This window comes from Dendropsophus ebraccatus, chromosome 7, assembly GCF_027789765.1.
Source record: "Dendropsophus ebraccatus isolate aDenEbr1 chromosome 7, aDenEbr1.pat, whole genome shotgun sequence".
NCBI lineage: Eukaryota > Metazoa > Chordata > Amphibia > Anura > Hylidae > Dendropsophus > Dendropsophus ebraccatus.
The window spans coordinates 95,671,506-95,697,074 of NC_091460.1; the positions used below are offsets into that span (position 1 = coordinate 95,671,506).

Below are 25,569 nucleotides of genomic sequence, written 5' to 3' on the forward strand. Positions count from 1 at the left end.
CGCTGCCGCTCACCTGCACCAGTTCCCGGGGCATACATATACTGCACTCCCCCATCGCACTGTCAGCCGCTTCCTGGCCCCTCCTGTGCCGCTGACTCGTACCAGTTCCCCACCTCTGGGGCATAAATATACTTTACCAGCGATCGCAACTGAGACCCCAACCCCGCTGCCTTTTCCCGGCCGACCCCCGTGAACCTGCTATCCATCAACATCTGTGACCTGATATATTGTGATGTGGATGGATAGCAGCTTGCTGGGACCTGTAGTTCTACAGAAGTTATGAGACCTGATATTGTGTAGAACTACAGGTCCCAGCAAGCTGCTATCAGTCCAAATCACAATATATCAGTTCACACAGTTTCTGATTTGAATGGATGGCAGCTTGCTGGGACCTATAGTTATACAGAAGCTCTGTGACCTGATATATTGTGTAAAACTGCAAGCTGCTATCGGTTCAAATCAGAAACTTCGTGACATGATATATAGTGATGTGGTTACAGGTCCCAGCGAGCAGTGAGAAGCACTGCATGCTGGGAAATGTAGTTTCCTGGCTAGCACCATATTGGATATAGTCGGCTTTTAGAAAAAACTTTTTCTCGGGAACAGCAGCAGCTAGAAAGACGAGAGATGGCTCAAAATACTCAGGGGGAATTGGCGAGTAAGACCAGCTAGGTTTGGGGGCACTTCATTTTTTTGCTTTTTTTGGGGGGGGGGGGGGGTAGTGCCCCTTTAACTATCTAATGGTTCCAGTAACTGCAAGTGTTCTTTTTTTTTTTTTTTTTTTTTTTTTTTTTTTTTTTTTTTTTTGGAAGCACCTTCTAAAGACTTGAGAAAATGTAGGGGCAACGACCTATGATCATGGTTTGCTAAACTCACACATAAAATCTAAAGATCATGTTACAGAGGAAAGGATGAGCACGCAATTGTATAGCGCTAACATCGGTTTTGTTTTGCAGTTGGAGCTCAGTGATAACAGAATTTCAGGTGGTCTTGAAGTGCTTGCAGAGAGGACACCAAACCTAACACATCTGAATCTCAGTGGAAACAAGATTAAGGACATAAATACCCTGGAGCCACTTGTGAGTGTTTACGTGGTTTGTTTAATGGCTGGCTAACTGTGCCCCCCCTTTCACTATAGCATAAATGGTTTATCTAGAGCAGTGCTTCTCAAACTATTTCTACTGGAGCCTCACCTAACAGACCAAGGCCATCCCTGGGCCTAACCAGGCTGACCAAGAGGATATCTGGGCCTCACTATCTGTGGTGAGTCCATTTTAAAAGCTGAAAATAATGCTAGGGCTACCTTTTACCCATCTCCCAAAGTCCATATACTAATAAAGCAAGTACAAAATAAATATGATTAATAATGTTGCTAAAATGGAGATTTTGGAGGACTGTGCAGATCATAGTTAGTTTTTAAAAACTGGCTCCCCAGCTGGGCCTCACCAATTACTAGAGGGCGCCTCACTGGTGAGGCCTGCCTCAGTTTGAGAAGCACTGATCTAGAGGGTCCAGGAACTAAAAAATCTTTGGGACCAAAAGTGTCAAAATAGTAACTGGCTTGGAGTTAATATTAGGGCTGGGCGATATAAACGATATGCCAAAATATCGTCATCAATTCGGTTGACGATATAGATTTTTGGCATATCGTCATATCGCGATATACCACGGAGTGGTAGTGAATAAGCTTCTCACTTACCGCTCCGTGGTACCGCGCTGCAGGGCCTTCCGTTCACGCATCGTCAGCGCGCTGATGCGTGTGACGTCAGAGGTCTCCCAGTGCATGCTGGGAAGAAGACGCGGCCCGTCTCGCCTCGCGGACTCCATCAGCCAGCCCTGCAGGAAAGGTAAGTAGCAGAGGGGTCGGGGGCGGCAGATGGCTTGGCATGGGGCTGATGATGGCCCTGGCTGGGGGGACATGATGGCTGGCACATGAAATGGCTGGAAAACTGGGGGGGGGGGAGATGACTGGCACTGGGGGGGGGGCTGATGACTGGCACTGGGGGGGGGCTGATGACTGGCACTGGGGGGGGGCTGATGACTGGCACTGGGGGGGGGCTGATGACTGGCACTGGGGGGGGCTGATGACTGGCACTGGGGGGGGCTGATGACTGGCACTGGGGGGGGGCTGATGACTGGCACTGGGGGGGGGGCTGATGACTGGCACTGGGGGGGGGCTGATGACTGGCACTGGGGGGGGCTGATGACTGGCACTGGGGGGGGCTGATGACTGGCACTGGGGGGGGGCTGATGACTGGCACTGGGGGGGGGCTGATGACTGGCACTGGGGGGGGGCTGATGACTGGCACTGGGGGGGATAACTGGCACAAAGGGGGCTGAAGGCATAGGGGAGGGCTGATCACTGGCACAGGGGAAGGGTGATGACTGGCAAGGGGGGGGGGGTGAGTATACACACCCAAAAAAATTTATATATCGTGATATATCGTTATATCGTGCATGCATCAAATTATATCGTGATATAAATTTTAGGCCATATCGCCCAGCCCTAGTTAATATTATATTGCATTCACAGCAGCAGGCCTGTGTGTACTCAGCTGGGTTGATCGTGTTCCCAGTGCAGGGTTATTCCTGTTTTGCCACTGTTCTTGTCATGCTGGCACCCGTGTGATGTCTCCTCTGGCTGTTCTAGGTCTACAGAGGCAGGAATTCACTGTCTTCTATGGGAGTACATTCAGAGATGCATAGAAGACAATGATGGCTCCTTAGTAGTGCTGTAGATTTAGGACATTCAGTGGTGAAGTCACTTGGATGCCAGTGGGACCAGAATGGAGTCTGAGCAGAAGAGTAGTGCATTGGGAGTATGATCAGCCCAGGTGAGTATACAGGGCTGCCAGGAGCGCAGTGCAAAAATGGCATGCTTAAACTAAAACACCCAGGCAATATTTATAGTGAATGTTGGCCCTGTAAGTTTCTCTTGAAAACTAGGTTTTAACACTTCGTTCCCACTTCGTTGGCATTGACAATTGCCATATGGTATTACCTGTTGCCTCATACCAACATGCCTGGTCTTTGGTGTACCTTCTTGTGTGGGTGCCAGCAGGACTTGAACAGCGTTAGAACATAAAAATAACTATCATGGGGAACACTAAGCCTGGGTGAGTGAGTAAAAACTTCTAAGCTTGGCCATCTTTCTGAATGCATTAGTTGTGTACTTTATTTCTAAATTCCAAAATGGAACACTTCGCTGCAACTTTACCTAAAGAGGATTTGTTATAGTAAGACCCATGCTATGTACACAAAGGACTTAAAGTACAGTTACAGATCTGTAACTCTATGGCGAGTTGAGGTCCAATGACAGAACAATCAATAAATGAGCGCTGATCTGCTAGACTGGTACTTGTTTTAAGAGCCTATTACTTGGCTTGATTAGCACGGGCTGCATGGACATCACTAACAATTAGAACCCTTGCCCTAATATGTTAATACACTACTTCTCCACGCTGGTTTTCTCCTGCCCTCTGCTTGCTAAGCAGTGGTCCCAGCCAGTGATTGGCTAAGTGGCCTGTTGACTTTGCTGGAGCTTTAGAGCTGTCTGAGGGCAGAATGAGTGTGGAGAGGTAATGTATTAACAGTTAAATTGTTAGCCGTCAGCTGCTCATCACTATTTCATGTAGCAATGGGCGGTCGGCGGACTATTTTGGTGTTGGACCATTTGACTCTATCAGCCGAACATTGACGTTGGCTGATCGTTCTATTACACAGTGATCTGCCTAATTCGGCTGATAATTGCTGTTATTGCTCGACACTTAGGTCTTTTTGGGAAGAGGGTATATTTACTAATGCACATGTCTCACCTAAAATTGTCTTTCTATTTACAGAAGAAACTAAGTCACCTCATGAGTTTAGATCTGTTTAACTGCGAAGTCACAATGCTGAATAACTACAGGGAGAGTGTATTCGGACTGCTGCCCCAGTTAACCTACCTTGATGGCTTTGATGCTGATGACCAAGAGGCACCAGATTCAGACCCAGAGCCTGATGGTGAAGATGCGGATGAAAATGGGGAAGGTAAGCAAAGCAATATTCTGCTTTAAGCTTCTCTAAGGGGTTATCCAGAGAAAACATGGCCACTTTTGTCCAGAAACAAGGCCATCCTTGTGTGTTTGGGTGTAGCTTTGCAGCTCTGTTCTACTGAAGTCAATGGAGCAGAATTGTAATACCACTTGCAACTTGGAGGCAAGGGTGCCCTTTTTTTTTTTTTTTTTTTTTTTAAACACTCTTGCCCCTAAGGTTACATAGCATTGCATGTGATATAAAGTGTGGCAGTTCTGGGTTTACCACACCAAGGACTTGTTTATTCTTACAGTTGCATTTGTGTGCAGTGGTTGGAACAGTCTGTATAGTCCTTGAGAAATTGACATTTATCTTTTAAGCCTAGTTTACACTTCAATTTGTAGCTATCTCTCAGCATCCCTACAAAATTGTCAACATACTGACTACATTCAGTTTGCTTCCTAATTTTGTGGAACTGCATCGTGCAACAGGCAAGGTTACTGCATCCCTTTAAAGGGTTGGCCACTTAATAGTAAAATTCTTCAGTGCACAGTATTGTGTTCTCACTGCACTTGCTGACAGCAGCTCCTTATGTACCTCAGAGCTAAAAAAAAAATCAGTCTCCTCCAGGCTTTGCTGCAGCTAGCCTTTCCATAAGATGGCAGACACGAGGTGCGTGTGACCATGCCTTGCCTCCCCCCCCCCCCTCCCCGTGTCCACCATGGCTTGTATATTCCTATGGAGGACACTGGAGGCAGGGCATTGTCACATGCTCCTCCATGTTGGTCTTCATATGGACACTCTGCGCTGGGCAGCCCAGCCTGGAGGGGAATCAGGTTTTAGCTCTGAGGTACACGGAAGTTGTGTGAATACACTTGTACTACACAGACAATTTTTTTGCTTAAGTGACCAATCCCTCAAGTTGTTGTATGGAAGGAGCATTAGAAGGCCATTGAAGTGAAAGGGGTCTGCTGCAACATCCCTATCTTGGCTGCCTGTGTAGCTGTGACATACACCATAAGTACAATGTGCACCCAGTTTTACTTTAAGGACTAGAATTTCCACCAGGTCTGAATTAGATGGTATGAAAACTCGAGAAACTCGTAGGGTTTTGTTTTTTTTTCTTTAATCTGTTCAGCTGCTCCCATTTAATAAAGCCATTTGTGTTTTAAAGCCAGACCCATTGCAGTTTTTTTAATGTCTAAGCATTCCTGATTAATCTTATTAGGGGTCTGACTACTTTGTTGCATACAACAGTGTATGATCACATCCTTGAATACTGTTTTGAGCTGGCTTCACCTGAGCATTTACAAACACAAGTGTTGGCCTGACAGCAGGTCTAATGACTCATGCTGACTGGTATCTTAACACTATATAGCCATCTTAGTACTTTGGAGGGTTATGGGGCTGCATCTTTTGTGCTGAGCAGCTACTAGATGCTCAAACACTGCAATTTTATTTTAATTTGGAAAAACACTGCAATGTGATGGCAGCCATAAAGGTGTTACTTTCTCAGATCAGGTGTGACCACAGGCAAACCCACCAGTTACGAGAACTGAGGTTCCTTAGCTTCTGAGTGGTGAAGGAACATGCATGTTGCCTCCTAATTCACTCAGGACAAGGAACCTCCGTTCTTGTAATTGGGTTTCTCTTTGGTCAGACTCCACCCGAGAAACTTCATGTGGTTGGGGAGGTTAGGTGTGGCCTGTAGCATATAAGCTTTTATCACCTTTTTTTTTTTTTTTTTTTTTTTTTTTTTTTTTCCCCTTTGCAGAAGGGGAGGATGAGGAAGAACTTGATGAAGATGAGCTTGATGAGGAAGATGAAGATGGAGTTGATGATGAGGTCTGTGTTCTGAGTTACTTTAAAGGGCTTAACGTGCTAACAATTTAATGCTCTAAACAGATAATAGTTGTGTAGTTATATATGTATTTTTTCCCTTCAGGAGGATGTGAAAGAGGAAGAGGAAGATGATGACGAAGGTATGCACTCAAAGGGAACATTACCAGCTACATAGAGTAATTTTACGTATTAGTCGTCACGCTGGTGATTAGAGAGCACCATGGTATGATCAGAAAATTGGCCACTCTTCTGGCTTTTCAGTATACTGAGAAAGAAGGCTGGGTCTTAAAGGGTAAAGGATTAAATCATGTTTAAAGGGTACCTATAAATTATATAACCTATAAAATATATATAAGTTGATGGCATTGTGGAGCCCTATGGAACTTTTAGTGCATCAATTTACTGTTAGTTCCATAGGGCTCAATTATAACTGTCTGCTACTTTACCAGTGAGATGGAGGGGAAGACTGCGCTGCTGTGCCTTTATTCTAACTATCGTCAGGGTTCTCTGCACCCGGACACCGACTGATAAAAGCCTGTGGCATGTCAGAGGTTTTTCCAAAAGATGGGTATGCTTTAACGTAATGCTGTCACCCCCTCCCTTAAAGGGAACCAATCAAACTAAAATTGGGCATAAAGGTAAGGAAACGTGCTGGTACATCAGCCAGCACGCTTCCTAACCATCCCCGTGCCCTGCGCTCTCTGCAAATTACCATACAAGTAGTCACGGTGGGCAGGGTCTTCGTCAAGTAGTCACTGGGTCCTGGGCCGGCTCCTGCACAGTAATCACGCCCCTCCGGGCGTGTTGTAAAGCGGCGCCTGGTGACGTCACTCGGGGGGGTGGGGGGGGCTTTGCACGTTGGCCACGCCGACGTCTTTACTAAGCTGCGCATGCGCAGTGCAGCCTGAGAAGACGCTGCTGTACTGCGCTTGCGCGACGTAGTGCAGCGGCTTCACCCACTGTACAGCGCATGCGCAGCTTGGTAAAGACGTCGGCGTGCCCCCGAGTGACGTCACCAGGCACCGCTTTACAACTCGCCCGGAGGAGCGTGATTACAGCGCAGGAGCCGGCCCAGGACCCAGTGACTACTTGACGAAGACCCCGCCCACCGTGACTACTTGTATGGTAGTTTGCATAGAGCGCGGGACACGATTAAACTAAGTTTGCGGGCTGAATGTTCATGGGACGGGGGGGGGAGGGGGATGGTTAGGAAGCGTGCTGGCTGATGTACCAGCACGTTTCCTTACCTTTATGCCCAATTTTAGTGTGATTGGTTCCCTTTAATGTAATCTGTGGACAGGGGCTCCTAGGCGAGGCTTGGAACCCAACTGCTGTCGTCTTTGCTAGGGAAAGGATGCAACTCTAATGAAGCTCCACCTAGGTGACACTGTTCATCGGTTAAAAGAAAAGATTTTAGAGCAGAAAGGCTAGTCTAGTTTTACTGAAATATAGAATGTGCAGCATCCCACTGGCACCCATGTGACTTAACCTGGATGTCTTAAAGCGACTCTGTACCCACAATCCTACCCCCCCCAAATAGCTTGTACCTTCGGATAGCTGCTTTTAATCCAAGGTCTTTCCTGGGGTCTGCTCGGCAGATGATGCAGTTATTGTGCTAGAAAACAACTTTTAAACTGGCAGCCCCGTGCCCAACAGTCGGGGCTTAGATTGCGTATGCATTAGGCTGGCACAACCTCTGTCTCTCTTCCTTGCCCTCATTAGGAATGCTCCAGGCAGATTGTCTCCTATTTGTCAGATGTGAGAACATGGCACATGGGCTGAATCGTTAAGCACCTGTGCAGTGTAGGCATCAGTGGGATCTAAATGTTGTCTGAGCACCAGAATAACAGTACAATGCAGGGAAGCAATCGGCCTGGGTGATATGGGCAAGCCTGCTGCCGGGGCAGCAATAAAAGCGGAATGCTGCTTTAAGGCAGGATAATATACGATTTAAATCTTCAATGTCCATTTTCAGTATTTTCATTTCATATGAATTTAACAGCCAGTTATAATCAGAATAAAAAGCTATAAATTGATCTTAATCTTTTTCTTATGCACCCTCTACTACAAATAACAAATATGCACAATTTGTGCACCGCTGATTAGATTCAAATAGGGCAGGAGACATGGGAGGCTTCACATAACTTTTTAGGCTTTTGCACTAGGATGGTCCGATCTGCAGTGCACGTCAGAGTGCTGGCAGAATATTCAGTAGTAGGTGTTCTGTAGCAGGGCTCCAGACTAAAAAATTTACCTGGGAGCCATTGGCTCCTAACCTGAAAAATTTAGGCGCCAAATAGAATATTTGGTCGCCAACATTTTAAACCATGTAAAATTAATGTTATGTTAAATGGGACTTACTGTGTGCAGAGGCCGCGGCAGCATCCTCCTCCTTTAGATCCTTTCTTTTCTTAGTTTGAAAATGTTCAACATGGAAACTTGCAACTTGACAACCATATACAGTCTGACTCAGCTTCACTTGGCTAGCCTTTTAATGAGGCTTACTCTTCTGAACTTGAACTTAAAGGGAACCTGTCGACCCCCGTGCCGGGGTGACAGGCTCCTAACCCCCCGTTAGAGCCCCCTATACTCACCTCATCGCGCCGGGTCCCACTTCTGAAGATGGCCGGGTCACGGAGATCTCAGCCGCTGCAGCCCGGCGTGCGCTGAGAGAGGAGTCCAACGCTCATAGAGAATGACGGGAGAGTCCAGCGCTCCGTCATTCTCTGAGCGTTGGACTCATCTCTCAGTGTGCGCGCCGGGCTGCAGCGGCTGAGATCTCTGACCCGGCCATCTTCAGAAGTGGGACCCGGCGCGATGAGGTGAGTATAGGGGGTTCTAACGGGGGGTTGGGAGCCTGTCACCCCGTCACCGGGGGTGACAGGTTCCCTTTAAAAGCTTGCAACAGTCTATACATACTGAGCTAGACTTATGACTGCAGCCACCCACAAGATGTGTATATAGATAGATATATCTCTCACCTAGTGACTAATGCAAGTGACCCCCTACAATACAGACACCTGAGGGGCCCTGATAATAATAATTGTGCATATATCTATCTCCCAGTGTCTGCAGCCAGTTTGCCCTACACTTATAGATGGCCCCCTCCCCTTATAGATGACCCTCTCTACCCCCATTATAGATGCCCCCCCTCTCCCCCCATTATAGATACCCCTCTTCTCCCCCCTTATAGATGCCCCCTCCTCCTCCCCATTATAGATGCCCCCTCTTCTCCCCCCCTTATAGATACCCCCTCCCCTTATAGATAGCCCCCTCTCCCCCCCCTTGAAGATGGCCCCTCTTCTCCCCCCATTATAGATGCCCCCCCCCCCCCTTTCCTCTATGCTAAGCAGTATTTAAACAAACAAACACACAAACTCACCTGACAACCCGCTCCCCTGGCGATCCTCTTCTTCAGGATCGCCGGGGCAGCTGATGCGCGGCTGCCGGGGGTGTCCCGTCCTATCCCCAGCAGCGCGGTGCGTCAGTGAGCTCCCTGTACGCCGGGGCTGTGACTTCTGACACAGGAAGCGTCTCTGACGCGCGCTTCCTGTGCCGGAAGTCAGGGCCCCAGGCAGCTCACTGATGCGCCGCGCTGCCGGGGATAGGACGGGACACCCCCGGCAGCCGCGCATCAGCCAGGGGCCCGGACTTAAAGAGACAGCGCGCCGGGGCCAGTCGCAAATGGCGCCCAGATTAATAAATCTGGGCGCCATTTGCAAAATATCAGTCGCATTGGCGACCATTTTGGTCGCCATCTGGAGCCCTGTGTAGGAGCAGGCAGATGGTGTACTGAAAGCTAAAGGACCACCCCAGTGCACTTATATATATATATATATATATATATATATAGTAACAAACTATGTGCAACCTCCTTGTGCCGATTGTCTAACTTCCACATTACCTCTAAAGTGAAACGGCCCCGCTTTCAGCGGACAGGATCACCTAGCTGAAATGGCTCGAAAGTTGGGCTCCTGTGAAGCCCAACCTAGGCAACCTTATCACTGATAAAATAGAATTTGGAGGAGAAAGAAAATAGATTTTGGAGGAGAAACAAGAACCTAAAGTATTATACTGGTGTATATATGGAATGTGCAGCATCTTAGCTTGTGAATGTTCAGGCAACCTCTGAGTAAGGTGGATGACAGTATAACTTTAAATTGGCCCTAGTCTGCAACAAATCCACACCATATTACTTAAATGCTAAGGGAAATACACAGCACTTGTGCTACATGTGGCTGTGCTGTATTCCAAAGGCCTTCAAAAGACTTGCTTGTTTATAAATTGTGATAGTGATGCTAAACAGGTGTACCTTAACCAGACAAATCTAACACTGAACTTTTGTATGTGCAGATACTCCCCAGACAGAAAAGCGAAAAAGGGATTTGGAAGATGAAGGTGATGAAGATGATTTTGATGATGAGGAAGAGGATGATGAATAAGACTCAAAAGGCTACTGGATTCCCCCCCCCCCCCCCCTTCTTATGGACTGCCTGGGCTGGCCACCAGTGCATGTGGCATTGTCTGCTGATGGGTCACTGTATACAGCTGTCAGCCTCCATGTTCAATTTTTTTTTCCCCCTATTTTTGTGTAGGGCTGAGAGATGAGACTTACTCTGGTCTGAATGAAATATTAAATTGTTTGCCGCTTTATTTAAACAAATGGCCACCTGAGCGATTTGCAGAGTCAGATCATAGAATGTTCTCAATTCCCCTTTTGTTTTTGTGGGTTTTGTTTTTTAATATTCCCTTCCTACCCTCCCCTGGAATTTTCTGTGAGTTCTGTGGTTCCTCTCTGATCTGTGAATGGTGTTAAAAAAAAAAAGAATCTAAGGATTCCAAAGACAGTCCTCTATCCTGCATTCTTTTTCAATCATGCCTTAATGTGTCCTGCTTTTTCTCCTGAGTCATGTATGTGCTTAACCAACATCTGCGTATTTTTGGCAATAAGCTTTTATCACAACTTTTTTTTTTTCTTTGCAGAAGAGGATGAGGAAGAACTTGATGAAGATGAGCTTGATGATGAAGATGGAGTTGATGATGAGGTCTGTGTTCTGAGTTACTTTAAAGGGCTTAACATGTGCTAACAATTCAATGCTCCACACAGATAATACTTGTGTATTTATATATATTTTTTTCCTTCAGGAGGATGTGGAAGAGGAGGAAGACGAAGGTATGCACTCAAAGGGAACATTACCAGCTACATAGAGTTATTTTAAGTATTAGTTGTCACGCTGGTGATTAGAGAGCACCATGGTATGATAGAAAATTGGCTACCCTTCTGGCTTTTCAATATACTGAGAAACAAGGCTGGGTCTTGTAGGGTAAAGGATTAAATCATGTTTGAAGGGTACCTATAATTTAAACTTCATTCAACTTCTGGCATATTATAGCGACACGTCAGAGGTTTGTATCGGTTGAGGTCTGGGTGCTGAGATCCCTGCCTATTGGAATGAAGGGGCGCTTCATCGAAGTCTCACTGCTAAAGTAACAGTTGATGGAATTGTGGAGCCCTATGGAACTTTCAGTGCATCGATTTACTGTTAGTTCCATAGGGCTCAATTATATCTGTCTGCTACTTTACCAGTGAGATGGAGGGGCAGAGTGCACTGCTGTGCCTTTATTCTAACTATCATCAGGGGTCTCTGCACCCGGACACCGACTGATAAAAGCCTTTGGCATGTCAGGTTTTTTCAAATGATGGGTATGCTTTAACGCAATACTGGAGACAAAAAAGAAAGAGGGCGGGGGTGCCTCCTGATGTAGTATATCAGGGGAGCAAATTAGGAGGGGGAAAGATGAGTAGCACTCACCTAGTAGAGTTGTGCGAAGATAGGCACATGTCTGATATGGTGAAGCACCGCAGCTCCTGCCAGGGATACGTCAACGAAGGCATACCAAACGTAGTTCAGAAGATGGGCCACAGTGGGCACCTGGACCATAGAATCCTGGCTTGATCTGGGCGCGGGTGCTCATTAAAACCACACTATGCCGTGGTTTATTTCATACAAAAGTTTTTTTTAAAAGCACAACGTGTTTTGGCCTATTCCAGGGGGGCCTTTCTCAGGTGACCAGTAATGGCATCAGTAAGCAGTCTAAATAGCACATGACATTGGAAAATGACTTCCGGGTCAGAGTAGAATTGACCGGGTCATATTACATATGTATACTCCATATTGGCTGGCCTGAATAGATTTGTGCATAATAGTGAGATAAGGTGTCAATAGATGTATTACTTACAGTTCTGAGGATCAGCGCTGAATGCCAGTGTGGTCATGTGAGCGGCCGTCCTACGTCAGTCATGTGAGCAGTCGCACGTTCACGCGTCATCACGCTGGACCACAGCGGCATCACGTGATATCGGCAGTGCTGCCTACGTCAACTGCGTAGCAGAGAATGAAGAATAGAGAAAGTGTGTAAAATTCTAAATAAAGATTAAAGCATGCGAAACTAGAGAAGGAGTTTAGAGAAGATTAGAGACATAATCTTGTAAATAGGCCTGTTATACTAAAACGGCAGAAAGTTAACAAGTATAATAAATATCTCCAATGTAGAACATAGAATAGGTATGCTGGCACCATCTAGTGGTGAAAGTGAAATGTGCATAATAGGTCTGGGAATTTAGATGGAGTAGGAGATATATAGAATTTAGGTGATTAAAAAAGTGACTACATGATTATAAATTGTATTAAATCATAAATATGATCATTATATAAGTATAAAAATGAAGTATTAATATAAATCTATGTATAAATCCTAAACATAAATACAATTAAGAGTGAGCATAAAATTACATGCAGATGAAAATGGAGCAGTATATAAAAATCTATATAGAACTTGATGATCGATTAATATCAGTTCTATACATTCATTAAGGCCATCGGGTGTTAGGGTTTGGATCTGGTAGATCCAAAAAAGACTCCCTCTTGCACAGTAATGACCAGCGATCTACGCTATTCTGAGATTTGTTCTATAGGGAATATTTTAATATGTGAAAAGCAGCTGTTGTGGGTTTCAGTTAGGTGTCTTGATACACTTAGTTTCATGAAACCCTTGTTAGTATTATGGCGGTGGCCATTCATTCTTTTGTGTAGAGGTGTTTTGGGCACACCAATGTGTTGAAGGCCACAATCTCAGCTAAGTAAATAGATGACAAATGTACTGGAACAATCCAACCTCTGTCTAATGCAGTATGAGGTGCCGGTAACATTTGAACTAAAGGTTATTGCCCCATGGGCTATATTTTGACAACAGAGACAAAGGGGGTTTTCCGCATTTGTAAATGCCCTTTCTTGTATTCTAATTTCTTTTTGCTTTATTTTCTGCAGGAATTATGGGGCGCATCCTACTAGGGGCAATTATATTACGGACTGTCATCCCTCTGCAAAATATCAGCCCTGTTTTTTTGGGCAGAATATCTTGAAGGTATGTATCAGAAGTTAAGATGCATGTTTTTTAAAATACGCTCTATTTAGATAATAATCATTAAAAGTGGTAATATTATGTAGAAGTTTTTCTTCAATAGCGTCACTTTTACTACTTTTCTCAAGGAGTGTTGTCTGGGATACTCCCAAGATTTCTGTGGAAGGCATTCCTGATTAATTGTGTGGGATAGCCCTTTTCGAGAAACCATTTTGTAGAATCTTGAGTTTTAAAATCATTATCTGCGGTACAGTTCTTCCGGATCCGATGGAATTGGCTATAGGGAATGTTTTTTTTTATTTTATTTTATGGTGACTACTTCTGTAATTTAAACTATTTGAGTCTACTGATTTAAAATTAGTGGTAATTTTATTATCGAGATGTCTAATACTTAAATCTAGGAAAACAATATTGTTGCTAACTAAGCAGGGTGTAAAATTCAACCCCCTTTCATTGAAATTTAAATATGAGACTAAATTGTTAATTGAAACGGAGTCCCCTCGCCATATTAAAAACAAATCTATATACCTTTCATAAAAAAATTATGTTCCCTGGCCCAGGGGGAGTCTGCGATGAATAGGGACTCGAACCGCCCCATAAGGTTTGCATAACTGGGTGCGGCCCGATTCCCCATCGCAGTTCCCCTTATCTGCCTGTAAAAACGTTGTGGTTAAAAACAAAATCCATTCCATGTACTAAAAATTCAATTAGTGGGGTTTCATATAGCCCGAATTTTTCTAATGAAAATCTCATGGCCTCCAACCCCCTTACATGTGCTATATTGGAGCAAAGTGCAGTAACATCAAGAGTTAAAAACATAAAATCGTTCTCCCAAGATATCTGTAGAATATCTTTAAGGTGCTTGAGTCTTTCAGATAGGACGCAAGATTAGTAACGACCGGTTGTAGACAAAGGTCTATATAATTGAACAGATTAGCTGTTAGACTGCCAATACCTGAAGTAGGTCTACCTGGTGGGTTCTTCTCCTTTTACCATCTCCCTAAAATTCATAAAAACCAGTTCTGGGGTTCGGGGACAGATAAAATTGTTTCTCCTTTTTGTTTAAAATACCCTTAGTGAAACCAGAATCGATGAAATTTTCGTGTTCGATATGATAACGTATTGCGTCATTCTCGAGAACTTCGTAATAGTTCTTGTCACTTAATATATGCATTGCTTCTCCGATATATATGCCAGTCTGTCTTGTATTACAACCCCCCCCTTGTCTGCTTCCCTAATATCATTCATTTTAGTGTTCAGGGCTCTTTTTTCACTCGTTGAAATATTTTTCTTTTGTGAGTTTATGTGAAAACTCTTATGATCTAGTGCAAAAGGATTTTAAAGAGTATTCACAAGAAAAATATTTCAACAAGTGAAAAGAGACCTGAACACTTTAAAAAAAAGAATATCATTATTAGGGAAGCAGACAAAGGGGAGGGGGTTGTAATACAGGACAGACTGACATATCGGAGAAGCAATGCATATATTAAGTGACTAGAACTATTACGAAGTTCTCGAGAGACCCAATACTTGAATATCATATCGAATACAGGGTATTTTAATCATCGATTCTGGTTTTACTAAGGGTATTTTAAACAAACAGGAGAAACAAATTTTTATCTGTCTCCAACCCCAGAACTCCATTTTTTTTACAATCTCCCTAAAATTCATAAAAACAAGAAGAACCCACCAGGTAGACTGCCAATACCTGAAATAATAGGTCTAACAGCTAATCTGTCCAATTATATAGACCTTTGTCTACAACCGGTGGTTACTTTTCTGTCCTATCTGAAAGACTCAAGCACCTTAAAGATATTCTACAGATATCTTGGGAGAACAATTTTATGCTTTTAACTCTTGATGATACTGCACTTTATTCCAATATTCCAATATAGCATATGTAAGGGGGTTGGAGGCAATGAGATTTTCATTAGAAAAATGTGGGCTATATGAAACGCCACAAATTGAATTTTTAGTACATGGAATGGATTTTGTTTTAAACCACAACGTTTTACTTTTCAGGATACCTTTTATAGGCAGATAAGGGTGACTGCGAAGGGGACTCGGGCCGCACCCAGTTATGCAAACCTTTTTATGGGGCGGTTCGAGTCCCTATTCATCGCAGACTCCCCCTGGGCCAGGGAACATTTTTTATAAAAGGTATATCTATTTGTTTTTAATATGGCGAGGGGACTGTTTCAATTAACAAATTTTGTCTCATATTTAAATTTTAATGAATGGGGGTTGAATTTTACACCCTGCTTCGATAGCAACAATATTTTCCAAGATTTAAGTATTAGCCATCTCGATAATATTACCACTAAAACTAATTTTAAATCAGTAGACTAAAATAGTTTTTTAAATTACAGAAGTCTCCACCATAAAAAATGGATAAACATTCCCTATAGCCAATTCCATCGGATCCGGAAGAACTGTACCGCCGATAATTTAAAACTCCAGGAAAAATGCTACAAAATAGGTTTCTCGAAAAGGGCTATCCCACACAATTAGGAATGCCTTCCACAGAAATCTTGGAGTATCCCAGACAACACTCCTTGAGAAAAGAAGTGACGCCATTGAAGAAAAACGTCCACATAATACCACTTTTAATGATGATTATCTAAATAGAGAGTATTTTAAAAAAAAAAAACATTGGCATCTTAACTTCTGATACATACCTTCGAGATATTCTGCCCAAAAAAACAGGGCTGACATATTAAGGACTGTCATCCCTCTGCAAAATAATTGCCCCTAGTAGGATGCGCCCCATAATTCCTGCAGAAAATAAAGCAAAAAGAAATAATCAGAATACGAAGGGCATTGACAAATGCGGAAAACCCCCTTTGTCTGTCAAAATATAGCCCATGGGGCAATAACCTTTAGTTCAAATGTTACCGGCACCTCATACTGCATTAGACAGAGGTTGGATTGTTCCAGTACATTTGTCATCTATTTACTTAGCTGTGATTGTGGCCTTCAATACATTGGGCACACCAAACAACCTCTACACAAAAGAATGAATGGCCACCGCCATAATACTAACAAGGGTTTCATGAAACAAAGTGTATCAAGACACCTAGCTGAAACCCACAACAGCTGCTTTTAACATATTAAAATATTCCCTGTAGAACAAATCAGAGAATAGCGTAGATCACTAGTCATTACTGTGCAAGAGGGAGTCTTTTTGGATCTACCAGATCCAAACCCTAACACCCGATGGCGTTAATGAATGTATAGAACTGATAGAATTAATGAATGTATAGAACTGATAGAATTAATCGATCATCAAGTTCTATATAGGTTTTTATATACTGCTCCATTTTCATCTGCATGTAATTTTATGCTCATTCTTACTTGTATTTATGTTTATGATTTATACATAGATTTATATTAATACTTCATTTTTATACTTATTAAATCATAAATATGATTATATACAATTTATAATCATGTATTCACTTTTTTACTCAAATTCTATATATCTCCTACTCCATCTGAATTCCCAGACCTATTCTGCACATTTCACTTTCACCACTAGATGGTGCCAGCATACCTCTTCTATGTTCTACATTGGCAATATTAATTATACTTGTTAACTTTCTGCCGTTTTAGTATAACAGGCCTATTTACAAATTATATGTCTCTAATATTCTTCTCTACACTCCTTCTCTAGTTTCGCATGCTTTAATCTATATTTTGAATCTTACACACTTTCTCTATTCATTCTCTGCTACGCAGTTGACGTAGGCAGCACTGCCGATATCACGTGATGCCGCTGCGGTCCAGCGTGATGACGCATGAACGTGCGACTGCTTACATGACTGACGTAGGACGGCCGTTCACGTGACCACACCGGCATTCATCGCTGATCCTCCGAACTGTAAGTAATACATCTATTGACACCTTATCTCACTATTTATTGTGCACAAATATATTCAGGCCAGCCAATACGGAGTATACATATATAATATGACCCGGTCAATTCTACTCTGACCCGGAAGTCATTTTCCAATGTGATGTGCTATATAAACTGCTTACTGATGTAATTACTGTTCACTTGAGAAAGTCCCCCTGGAATAGGAGGCCGAAGCGCGTTGTGCTTTTAAATAAACCCGCGCCCAGATCAAGCCAGGATTCTATGGTCCAGGTGCCCGCCGTGGCCCATCTTCTTAATTAATGTAATGCTGTCACCCCCTCCCTTAAAGGGAACCAATCACACTAAAATTGGGCATAAAGGTAAGGAATCAGCCCGCACGCTTCCTAACCATTCCCCTGCCCCCCCCCCCCCCATGAACATTCAGCCCACAAAGTTAGTTTAATCGTGTCCCGCGCTCTATGCAAATTACCATACAAGTAGTCACTGTGGGCGGGACGGCTGTTCGAGTAGTCACAGTGGGCGGGGTCTTCATCAAGTAGTCACTGGGTCCTGGGCCAGCTCTTGCACTATAATCACGCCCGTCCGGGCGTGTTGTAAAGCGGCGCCTGGTGACATCACTCGGGGGGGCGGCATTGCACGTTGGCCACGCCGATGTCTTTACTAAGCAGTTATAATAACCAGAATAAAAAGCTATAAATTGATCTTAATCTTTTTCTTCTCATGCACCCTCTACTACAAATATAACAAATATGCACAATTTGTGCACTGCTGATTAGATTCAAATAGGGCAGGAGACATGGAGGCTTCACATAACTTTTTAGGTTTTTGCACTAGGGTGGTCCTATCTGCAGTGCACGTCAGAGTGCTGGCAGAATATTCAGTAGTAGGTGTTCTGTAGGAGCAGGCAGATGGTGTACTGAAAGCTAAAGGACCACCCCAGTGCACTTATATATAGTAAAGTAACAAACTATGTGCAACCTCCTTGTGCCGATTGTCTAACTTCCACATTACCTCTAAAGTGAAACTGCCCCGCTTTCAGCAGACAGGATCACCTAGCTGAAATGGCTCGAAAGTTGGGCTCCTGTGAAGCCCAACCTAGGCGACCTTATCACTGATAAAATAGATTTTGGAGGAGAAAGGTTCTAAGTATTATACTGGTGTATATATGGAATGTGCAGCATCTTAGCTTGTGAATGTTCCAGGCAACCTCTGATAGAGTAAGGGGGATGACAGTATAACTTTAAATTGGCCTAGTCTGCAACAAATCCACACCATATTACTTAAAGGAGAAGTCCGGCCAAAATTATTTTTTTATTACTTATGGAAAGTTATACAATTTTCTAATGTACATTAATTATGGGAAATGCTCATATACTGCTATTTCCCTTAATTTAGTGTATCGGGAAGTGTTAGAATTATCTCTGAAGCAGTGACGTCACGACGAAAGGTGTAATTCTTATGGAGTGTCCAGCAGGGGGCGCTCTATATATAGAAGTCAATGAGTACCATTGACTTCTATATATAGTGCGGCCCAGCTGGACACTCCATAGGAATTAGTGTATGTAATGTAATGTTATGCACTGTACTTTTGTGACTTCATGAATACATTTATGGGATACTTTGGGGAGCAAGTGTCCTTGCTCCCCAAAGTATCCCATAAATGTATTCAATGAATACATTTGCAGGACACCGAGCAGGGAGGGAGAGGTGCTATCTACCTCCCCCCTCCCTGCTCGGTGCTGGGAACATATACAAAGTACTACTCCATTATCTGCAGATAATGGGGGAGTAGTACCTTTTGCTATCCCTACCACATCACCGCCACCGCTGCTCACACAGGGGCTGCTTCTCATGCCCCCGCCGCTCCCCCTCCTCCCGGCTTCAAACTTACTATCACGCCACTGATTCCCGTCGCCTGCGCCGCTCCTCACTACCCGCCCGCTCGTTCGCCCGCCCCTCACACTATCTGGCCGCCGCTCTCTGCTCTTGCATGCTGGCCGCGTCAGCCCGCCCCCACCCCAGCCGGGGACACCAGGAAGTGCCGTGCTCCCGGCCGGGGTGGGGGCAGGCTGACGCGCCCGGCATGTAAGAGCAGAGAGCGGCTGCCAGATAGTGTGAGGAACGGGCGGGTAGTAAAGAGCGGCGTGGGCGGCGGGTAATCAGCGTCGCGATAGTAAGTTTGATGCCGGGAGAGGGAGCGGTGGGGGGCATGAAAGCAGCCCCTGTGTGAGCGGCGGAGCGGGCGATGTGGTAGGGATAGCAAAAGGTACTACTCCCCCATTATCTGCAGATAATGGGGGGAGTAGTACTTTGTGTATGTTCCCAGCACCGAGCAGGGAGGGGGGAGGTAGATGGCACCTCTCTCCCTCCCTGCTTGGTGCCCAGCAAATGTATTTATTGAATACTTTTATGGGATACTTTGGGGAGCAAGGACACTTGCTCCCCAAAGTATTCCATAAATGTATTCATGAAGTCACAAAAGTACAGTGCATAACATTACATTACATACACTGTAATTCCTATGGAGTGTCCAGCAGGGGCGCACTATATATAGAAGTCAATGGTACTCATTGACTTCTATATATAGAGCGCCCCCTGCTGGACACTCTATAGGAATTACACCTTTCGTTGTGATGTCACTGCTTCAGAGTTAATTCTAACACTTCCTGATACACTAAATTAAGGGAAATAGCAGTATATAGTATTTCCCATATATAACCCCTTAGTGACCGCCGATACGGCTTTTTACGGCGGTCACTAAAGGTCCTTATTCTGCTGCCATCAGCTTTTTACGGCGATGGCAGAGAATAAGGCTGCGGGGCCGGGACGGCCCCCACCCCATCCCCCCGGCTACCAGAGGTAGCTGAGGGGTTGGGGCAGTGTGGGGTCCGTCCCGCCCCCCCCCCCCCCTTACCGACGATCGCCGCTATTAACGTTATAGCGGCGGCCGTCGGTAAAGGGGATAACCGGTAAAGGAGATGAAATTAAGTGTCCCCCAGACCTCAGATCAGCCCCCCCTAATAGGGCGATCACTAACCCCCCTCCCCCGGCGGCCATCATTTCCAAGATGGCCGCCGCCATCGTTGTGAACAGACTAATGTCTGTTCACAGCTATGGAAAAGTTAAAATGAATGAAAGCCCCATGCTCTCCGCCACCGGAGGTAGCGGAGAGCATGGGGCAGTCATCGGGGACCCCCCTGTGGGGTCCCGGTACAAGCGATCAGCGGTATATACTATATACCGCTGATCGCTTGTACCATGTGCTCCTGGCACTTTATCCCCTATAGTCACCATGAATGATTGGTGACAGGGGATAAAAAGTGATGTCGCCCCCCTAGTCATCCCCCCCCTTCCCCATATACTCATCTGATCCTGGAGCTCCGTCCTCCTCGACGTCCTGGCTGGTTATGAAGTGTGCATGCGCTTCACAACCAGCCAACTCTGAAAATTTTAAGTGAGAGACCAATTTGGTCTGTCACTGAACTATGATTACTGAGATAGAAAATATCACAGTAATCATAGTAATACAGTGAAAATGAATATGTAAAGTACAAAAAGTGACAAACATACAAAAAATAAAACACACACTTTTATTATAGTAATAATTGCAGTTTACTCCCAGATTGCCCGTAACCACCCCAAATTACATGTACCCACCCCAGATTACCTATAAGCACTTCAGTTTATCAGTAACAATCCCAGATTGTCTGTAACCCTTCCAGGTTGCACATAACCCCCCCAGGTTCCCCGTAATCACGCCAGATTACATGTAACCCCCCCACGTCGCCTCTGACCACCACCACCCCAAATTGCCAATGACCCCCTCCAGATTGCGGTGCCCATGCCAGATTACAGGTATCCACCCCAGATTGCCTATAAGAACTTCAGTTTATCCGTAACCACCCCAGATTGTCAGTAACCACCCCACGTTGCCCGTATCCACCCCAGATTGTCTGTAAGCACCCCACGTTGCCCGTGACCACCCCACGTTGCCCGTGACCACCCCAGGTTGCCGTAACCACAGCAGGTTGCCCGTGACCACCCCATGTTGTCCGTAACCACCCCAGATTACCTGTAACCACCTCAGGTTGCCCATAACTACCCCAGGCTGTCCGTAACCACCCCACATTACCTAATTTTTTTTTTATTTTATTTTAGTAACTGCGCTATTCTAATAACCATTACTAGCTGCGGTTTTGCTCCTGTAAATTGGCGCTCCTTCCCTTCTGAGCCCTGCTGTGTGCCCATACAGTGGTTTATGCCCACATATGGGGTACCGTTGTACTCAGGAGAACCTGCGTTACAGATTTTGGGGTACATTTTCTCTCCTGTTCCTCATCAAATTGAGAAATTTCAAACTAAACCAACATATTATTGGAAAAATTAGAGTTTTTCATTTTTACTGGCCAATTTTTAATACTTTCCTCTAATACCTGTGGGGTAAATGGTCACCACACCCCAAGATGAATTCTTTGAGGGGTGCACTTTCCAAAATCAAACAAACAAAAATAAAGTGCCCTAAAGGTAGGTAATCTGGATGGTTCAAATACCAAAGCAAATTTATAAGGGCCAAAAGCCCAGATCACATCCAGTAAACCTACCACTGAGTAAAACGTAACTTTTAATAACTTTCAAATAGAAATAATAAGTATAATGTTGTGCTCATTAAAATCAGAGCTTCCATAGCCTTCTACAGTGAATCAACCTATATCTGTATAGTCATAGTAGCTGCAGACTACTGACTACCTCGTAGTATAATACTATGTAACTGGGCTATGAAAGCAATGAATTTAAAATACACCGCACAGCCCCTCTTTCCAAAATGGGTGACTTTTGGGGGGAATCTATTCTGCTGACACTACAGGGGCTCTGCAAACGCACCTGGCGCTCAGAAACTTCTTCAGAAAAATCTGCACTGAAAATGCTAATTGGCGCTCCTTCCCTTCTGAGCCCGGCTGTGTGCCCATGCAGTGGTTTATGCCCACATATGGGGTACCGTTCTACTCAGGAGAACCTGCTTTACATATATTGGGGTGACATTTCTCTCCTGTTCCTCGTGAAATTGAGAAATTTCAAACTAAAGGAACATATTATTGGAAAAAATCGAGTTTTTCAGTTTTTCATTTTTACTGTCTACTTTTGAATACTTTCCTCTAATACCTGTGGAGTCAAAATGGTCACCACACACCAAGATGAATACTTTGAGGGGTGCACTTTCCAAAATGGAGTGACTTATGGCGAGATTTTACTCCGCTGGCACTACAGGGGCACTGCAAATGCACCTGTCGCTCGGAAACTTCTGCAGCAAAATCTGCATTGAAAAAGCTAATTGGCGCTCGAGCCCTCCTGTGTGCCCATAAAGTGGTTTACGCCCACATATGGGGTACCATTGTACTCAGGAGAACCTGCGTTACAAATTTTGGGGTACTTTTTTCCTCTTGTTCCTCGTGAAATTGAGAAATTTCAAACTAAACTAACATATTATTGGAAGAATTCGAGTTTTTCATTTTTACTGTCTTCTTTTGAATACTTTCCTGTAATACCTGTGGGGTCAAAATGGTCACCACACACCAAGATGAATTCTTTGAGGGGTGTACTTTCCAAAATGGGGTGACTTATGGGGTTTTTTTCTCTGCTGACACTACAGGGGCACTGCAAACGCACCTGGCGCTCAGAAACTTCTTCAGCAAAATTTGCATTGGAAAAGCTAATTGGCGCTCCCTTCCTTCTGAGCCCCGCTGTGTGCCCATACAGTGGTTTATGCCCACATATGGGGTACCGTTGTACTCAAGAGAACCTGCCTTACAAATTTTGGGGTGCTTTTTGTCTCGTATTCCTTTTGAAAATGAGAAACTTTAATCTAAACGTATACGTTATTGGAAAATTAAAATTTTCCATTTTTTTACTGCCTAATTGTGAATACTTTCCTCCAGCCCCTGTAGGGTTAAAATGCTCATTATACCCCTAGATTAATTTTTTAAGGTGTGTAGTTTCCAAAATGGGGTCACTTATGGGGTTTTCAGGATACCAGACTTCTAAATCCATTTAAAAAAAGAAACTGGTCCCTAAAAAAATCAGTTTCACGAAAATGTGATAATTTGCTGATAACTTTCTAAGCCCCATAACACCCTAAAAAAGTAAAATATGTTTACCAAATTATGCCAGAATAAAGAAGACATATTGCTTATGTGACTTAGTAACTAATTTATGTGCTACGACTTTCTTTTTTTAGAAGCAGAGAATTTCAAAGTTCATAAAATGCTAATTTTTTAAATTTTTCATGATATTTTGATGTTTTTCACAAAAAACACACAAAGTAGTGACCAAATTTTGTCACTAACATAAAGTGCCATATGTCACGAAAAAACAATCTCAGAATCGCTAGCATGCGTTATAGCATCACTCAGCTATAAGAGCATAAAGTGAGACAGGTCAGATTTTGAAAAATTAGCCTGGTCATTAAGGCCCAAACTAGCTGCAGCACGAAGGGGATAAGCATTTCCCATAATGTACATTAGAAAATTGTATAACTTTCCATAAGTAACATATAAAAAATTTTTGCCCGGACTTCTCCTTTAAATGCTAAGGGAAATCCACAGCACTTGTGCTACATGTGGCTGTGCTGTATTCCAAAGGCCTTCAAAAGACTTGCTTGTCTATAAATTGTGATAGTGATGCTAAACCAGTGTACCTTAACCAGACAAATCTAACACTGAACTTTTGTATGTGCAGATACTACCCAGGGAGAAAAGCGAAAAAGGGATTTGGAAGATGAAGGTGATGAAGATGATTTTGATGATGAGGAAGAGGATGATGAATAAGACTCAAAAGGCTACTGGATTCCCCCCCCCCCCCCTCCCTTCTTATGGACTGTCTGGGCTGGCCACCAGTGCATGTGGCATTGTCTGCTGATGGGTCACTGTATACAGCTGTCAGCCTCAATGTTCAATTTTTTTTTCCCCCCCCTATTTTTGTGTAGGGCTGAGAGATGAGACTTACTCTGGTCTGAATGAAATATTAAATTGTTTGCCGCTTTATTTAAACAAATGGCCACCTGAGCGATTTGCAGAGTCAGATCATAGAATGTTCTCAATTCCCCTTTTGTTTTTGTGGGTTTTGTTTTTTAATATTCCCTTCCTACCCTCCCCTGGAATTTTCTGTGAAAGTTCTGTGGTTCCTCTCTGATCTGTGAATGGTGCATGGGTGTTAAAAAAAAAAAAAAAAAAAAAAAAAAATTTGAGGATGATTCCAAAGACAGTCCCCCTCTATCCTGCATTCTTTTTCAATCATGCCTTAATGTGTCCTGCTTTTTCTCCTGAGTCATGTATGTGCTTAACCAACATCTGCGTATTTTTGGCAATAAGATTTAACAACCTTGTACAAGCTTTCAAAAATTTGGTTTCTTTACCACAAAAGTTACTCCCAGAGCATACCAGCATTGTATATGCAATGCTTTATTGGTGAGGTAATAAGCATTTTGAACCCAGTAATGGGTGCAAACTGTATTACATCATAGCTTATAGCCTTAGTCTTGGCATATTCAAATTTGAAGTTTTTCAAACCTCTAGAAGGCCACATTAAAACATTGTGATGACTTGGATACATGTGTGCATCTCAATCACTATTTTTTTGGTCAGGTCTTTTAGAAAATGGTGGTATACCAATTTCTGAATTGTTGCTCTTTCCAGTCCTTAACATTCCCTACCTCCTGAATATGGGGTGGCACTGCCAAGCTTTGTAAATGGCAAATGGCTTAGATTTATTTTACTCAAATCCTGTCTTATGCCACTTGCAGTTATTTAAAGTTGTAAAGTGTGAAAACAGACATCATGCTACCACTCAACCCTACCCCCTTTTTAGTGTGATGGCATAAGGTTCTAACAAGTCTTGCCAATATTTTCAAAATGCTGCATTTAAGCATATGTTCCCTTTTTACTCATGGGGATTTGGTCAGTTTGGGTTGAGGAAATCACTTTAAGCTAAAAATGTATAAAGAATTTCTGACCTATTTAACACCCATGTTTTTGTATTTAGTTGTTACGGAAAGCCTTTTTAATAAAATATGTGGGTTTTTAAAATGTTGCTTTTTATTACCTTGACAGTTATGGTCAGCACCTCCCTCTGCCATGTTGCTGTTTCACTTGGTTAAAGTGAGGCTGGGAGAAAATACACATTTTAGCTTTTGTTACTCTTGGAACAGATCAAATCTTTGAGATATTTTATTGTATTTAACATGTTACTAGCCTTAGGCTGCATTCACACATTCCTGATGGTACATTCACGTTAATAGGTTAAAATGCTAATGAAAAGGTATTTCCTGTGAGTGTTAAAAGAGTTTTCACACTGAGCAAATGTCACTGAATTCTCCGCCTGCATCAGTGTGACTCTGCTTCTCTATGGGAAAGCTCGCGCGA

The 25,569-nt window shown here is 43.7% G+C and overlaps 1 protein-coding gene across 1 annotated transcript in view; it reads left to right on the plus strand.

The window, feature by feature from the left end:
- Window positions 1-25,233, plus strand: part of LOC138797582 (acidic leucine-rich nuclear phosphoprotein 32 family member B-like) — a 28,678-nt gene extending 3,445 nt beyond the window's left edge. The window contains exons 3-10 of the mRNA XM_069977924.1: window positions 957-1,079; window positions 3,840-4,029; window positions 5,789-5,859; window positions 5,960-5,996; window positions 10,210-10,254; window positions 10,840-10,901; window positions 11,002-11,029; window positions 23,888-25,233. Coding sequence (XP_069834025.1) covers window positions 957-1,079; window positions 3,840-4,029; window positions 5,789-5,859; window positions 5,960-5,996; window positions 10,210-10,254; window positions 10,840-10,901; window positions 11,002-11,029; window positions 23,888-23,976 — 645 coding nt within the window. The 3' untranslated portion in view covers window positions 23,977-25,233. The remainder of the gene's footprint in view (window positions 1-956; window positions 1,080-3,839; window positions 4,030-5,788; window positions 5,860-5,959; window positions 5,997-10,209; window positions 10,255-10,839; window positions 10,902-11,001; window positions 11,030-23,887) is intronic.
- Window positions 25,234-25,569: the final 336 nt, after the last annotated feature.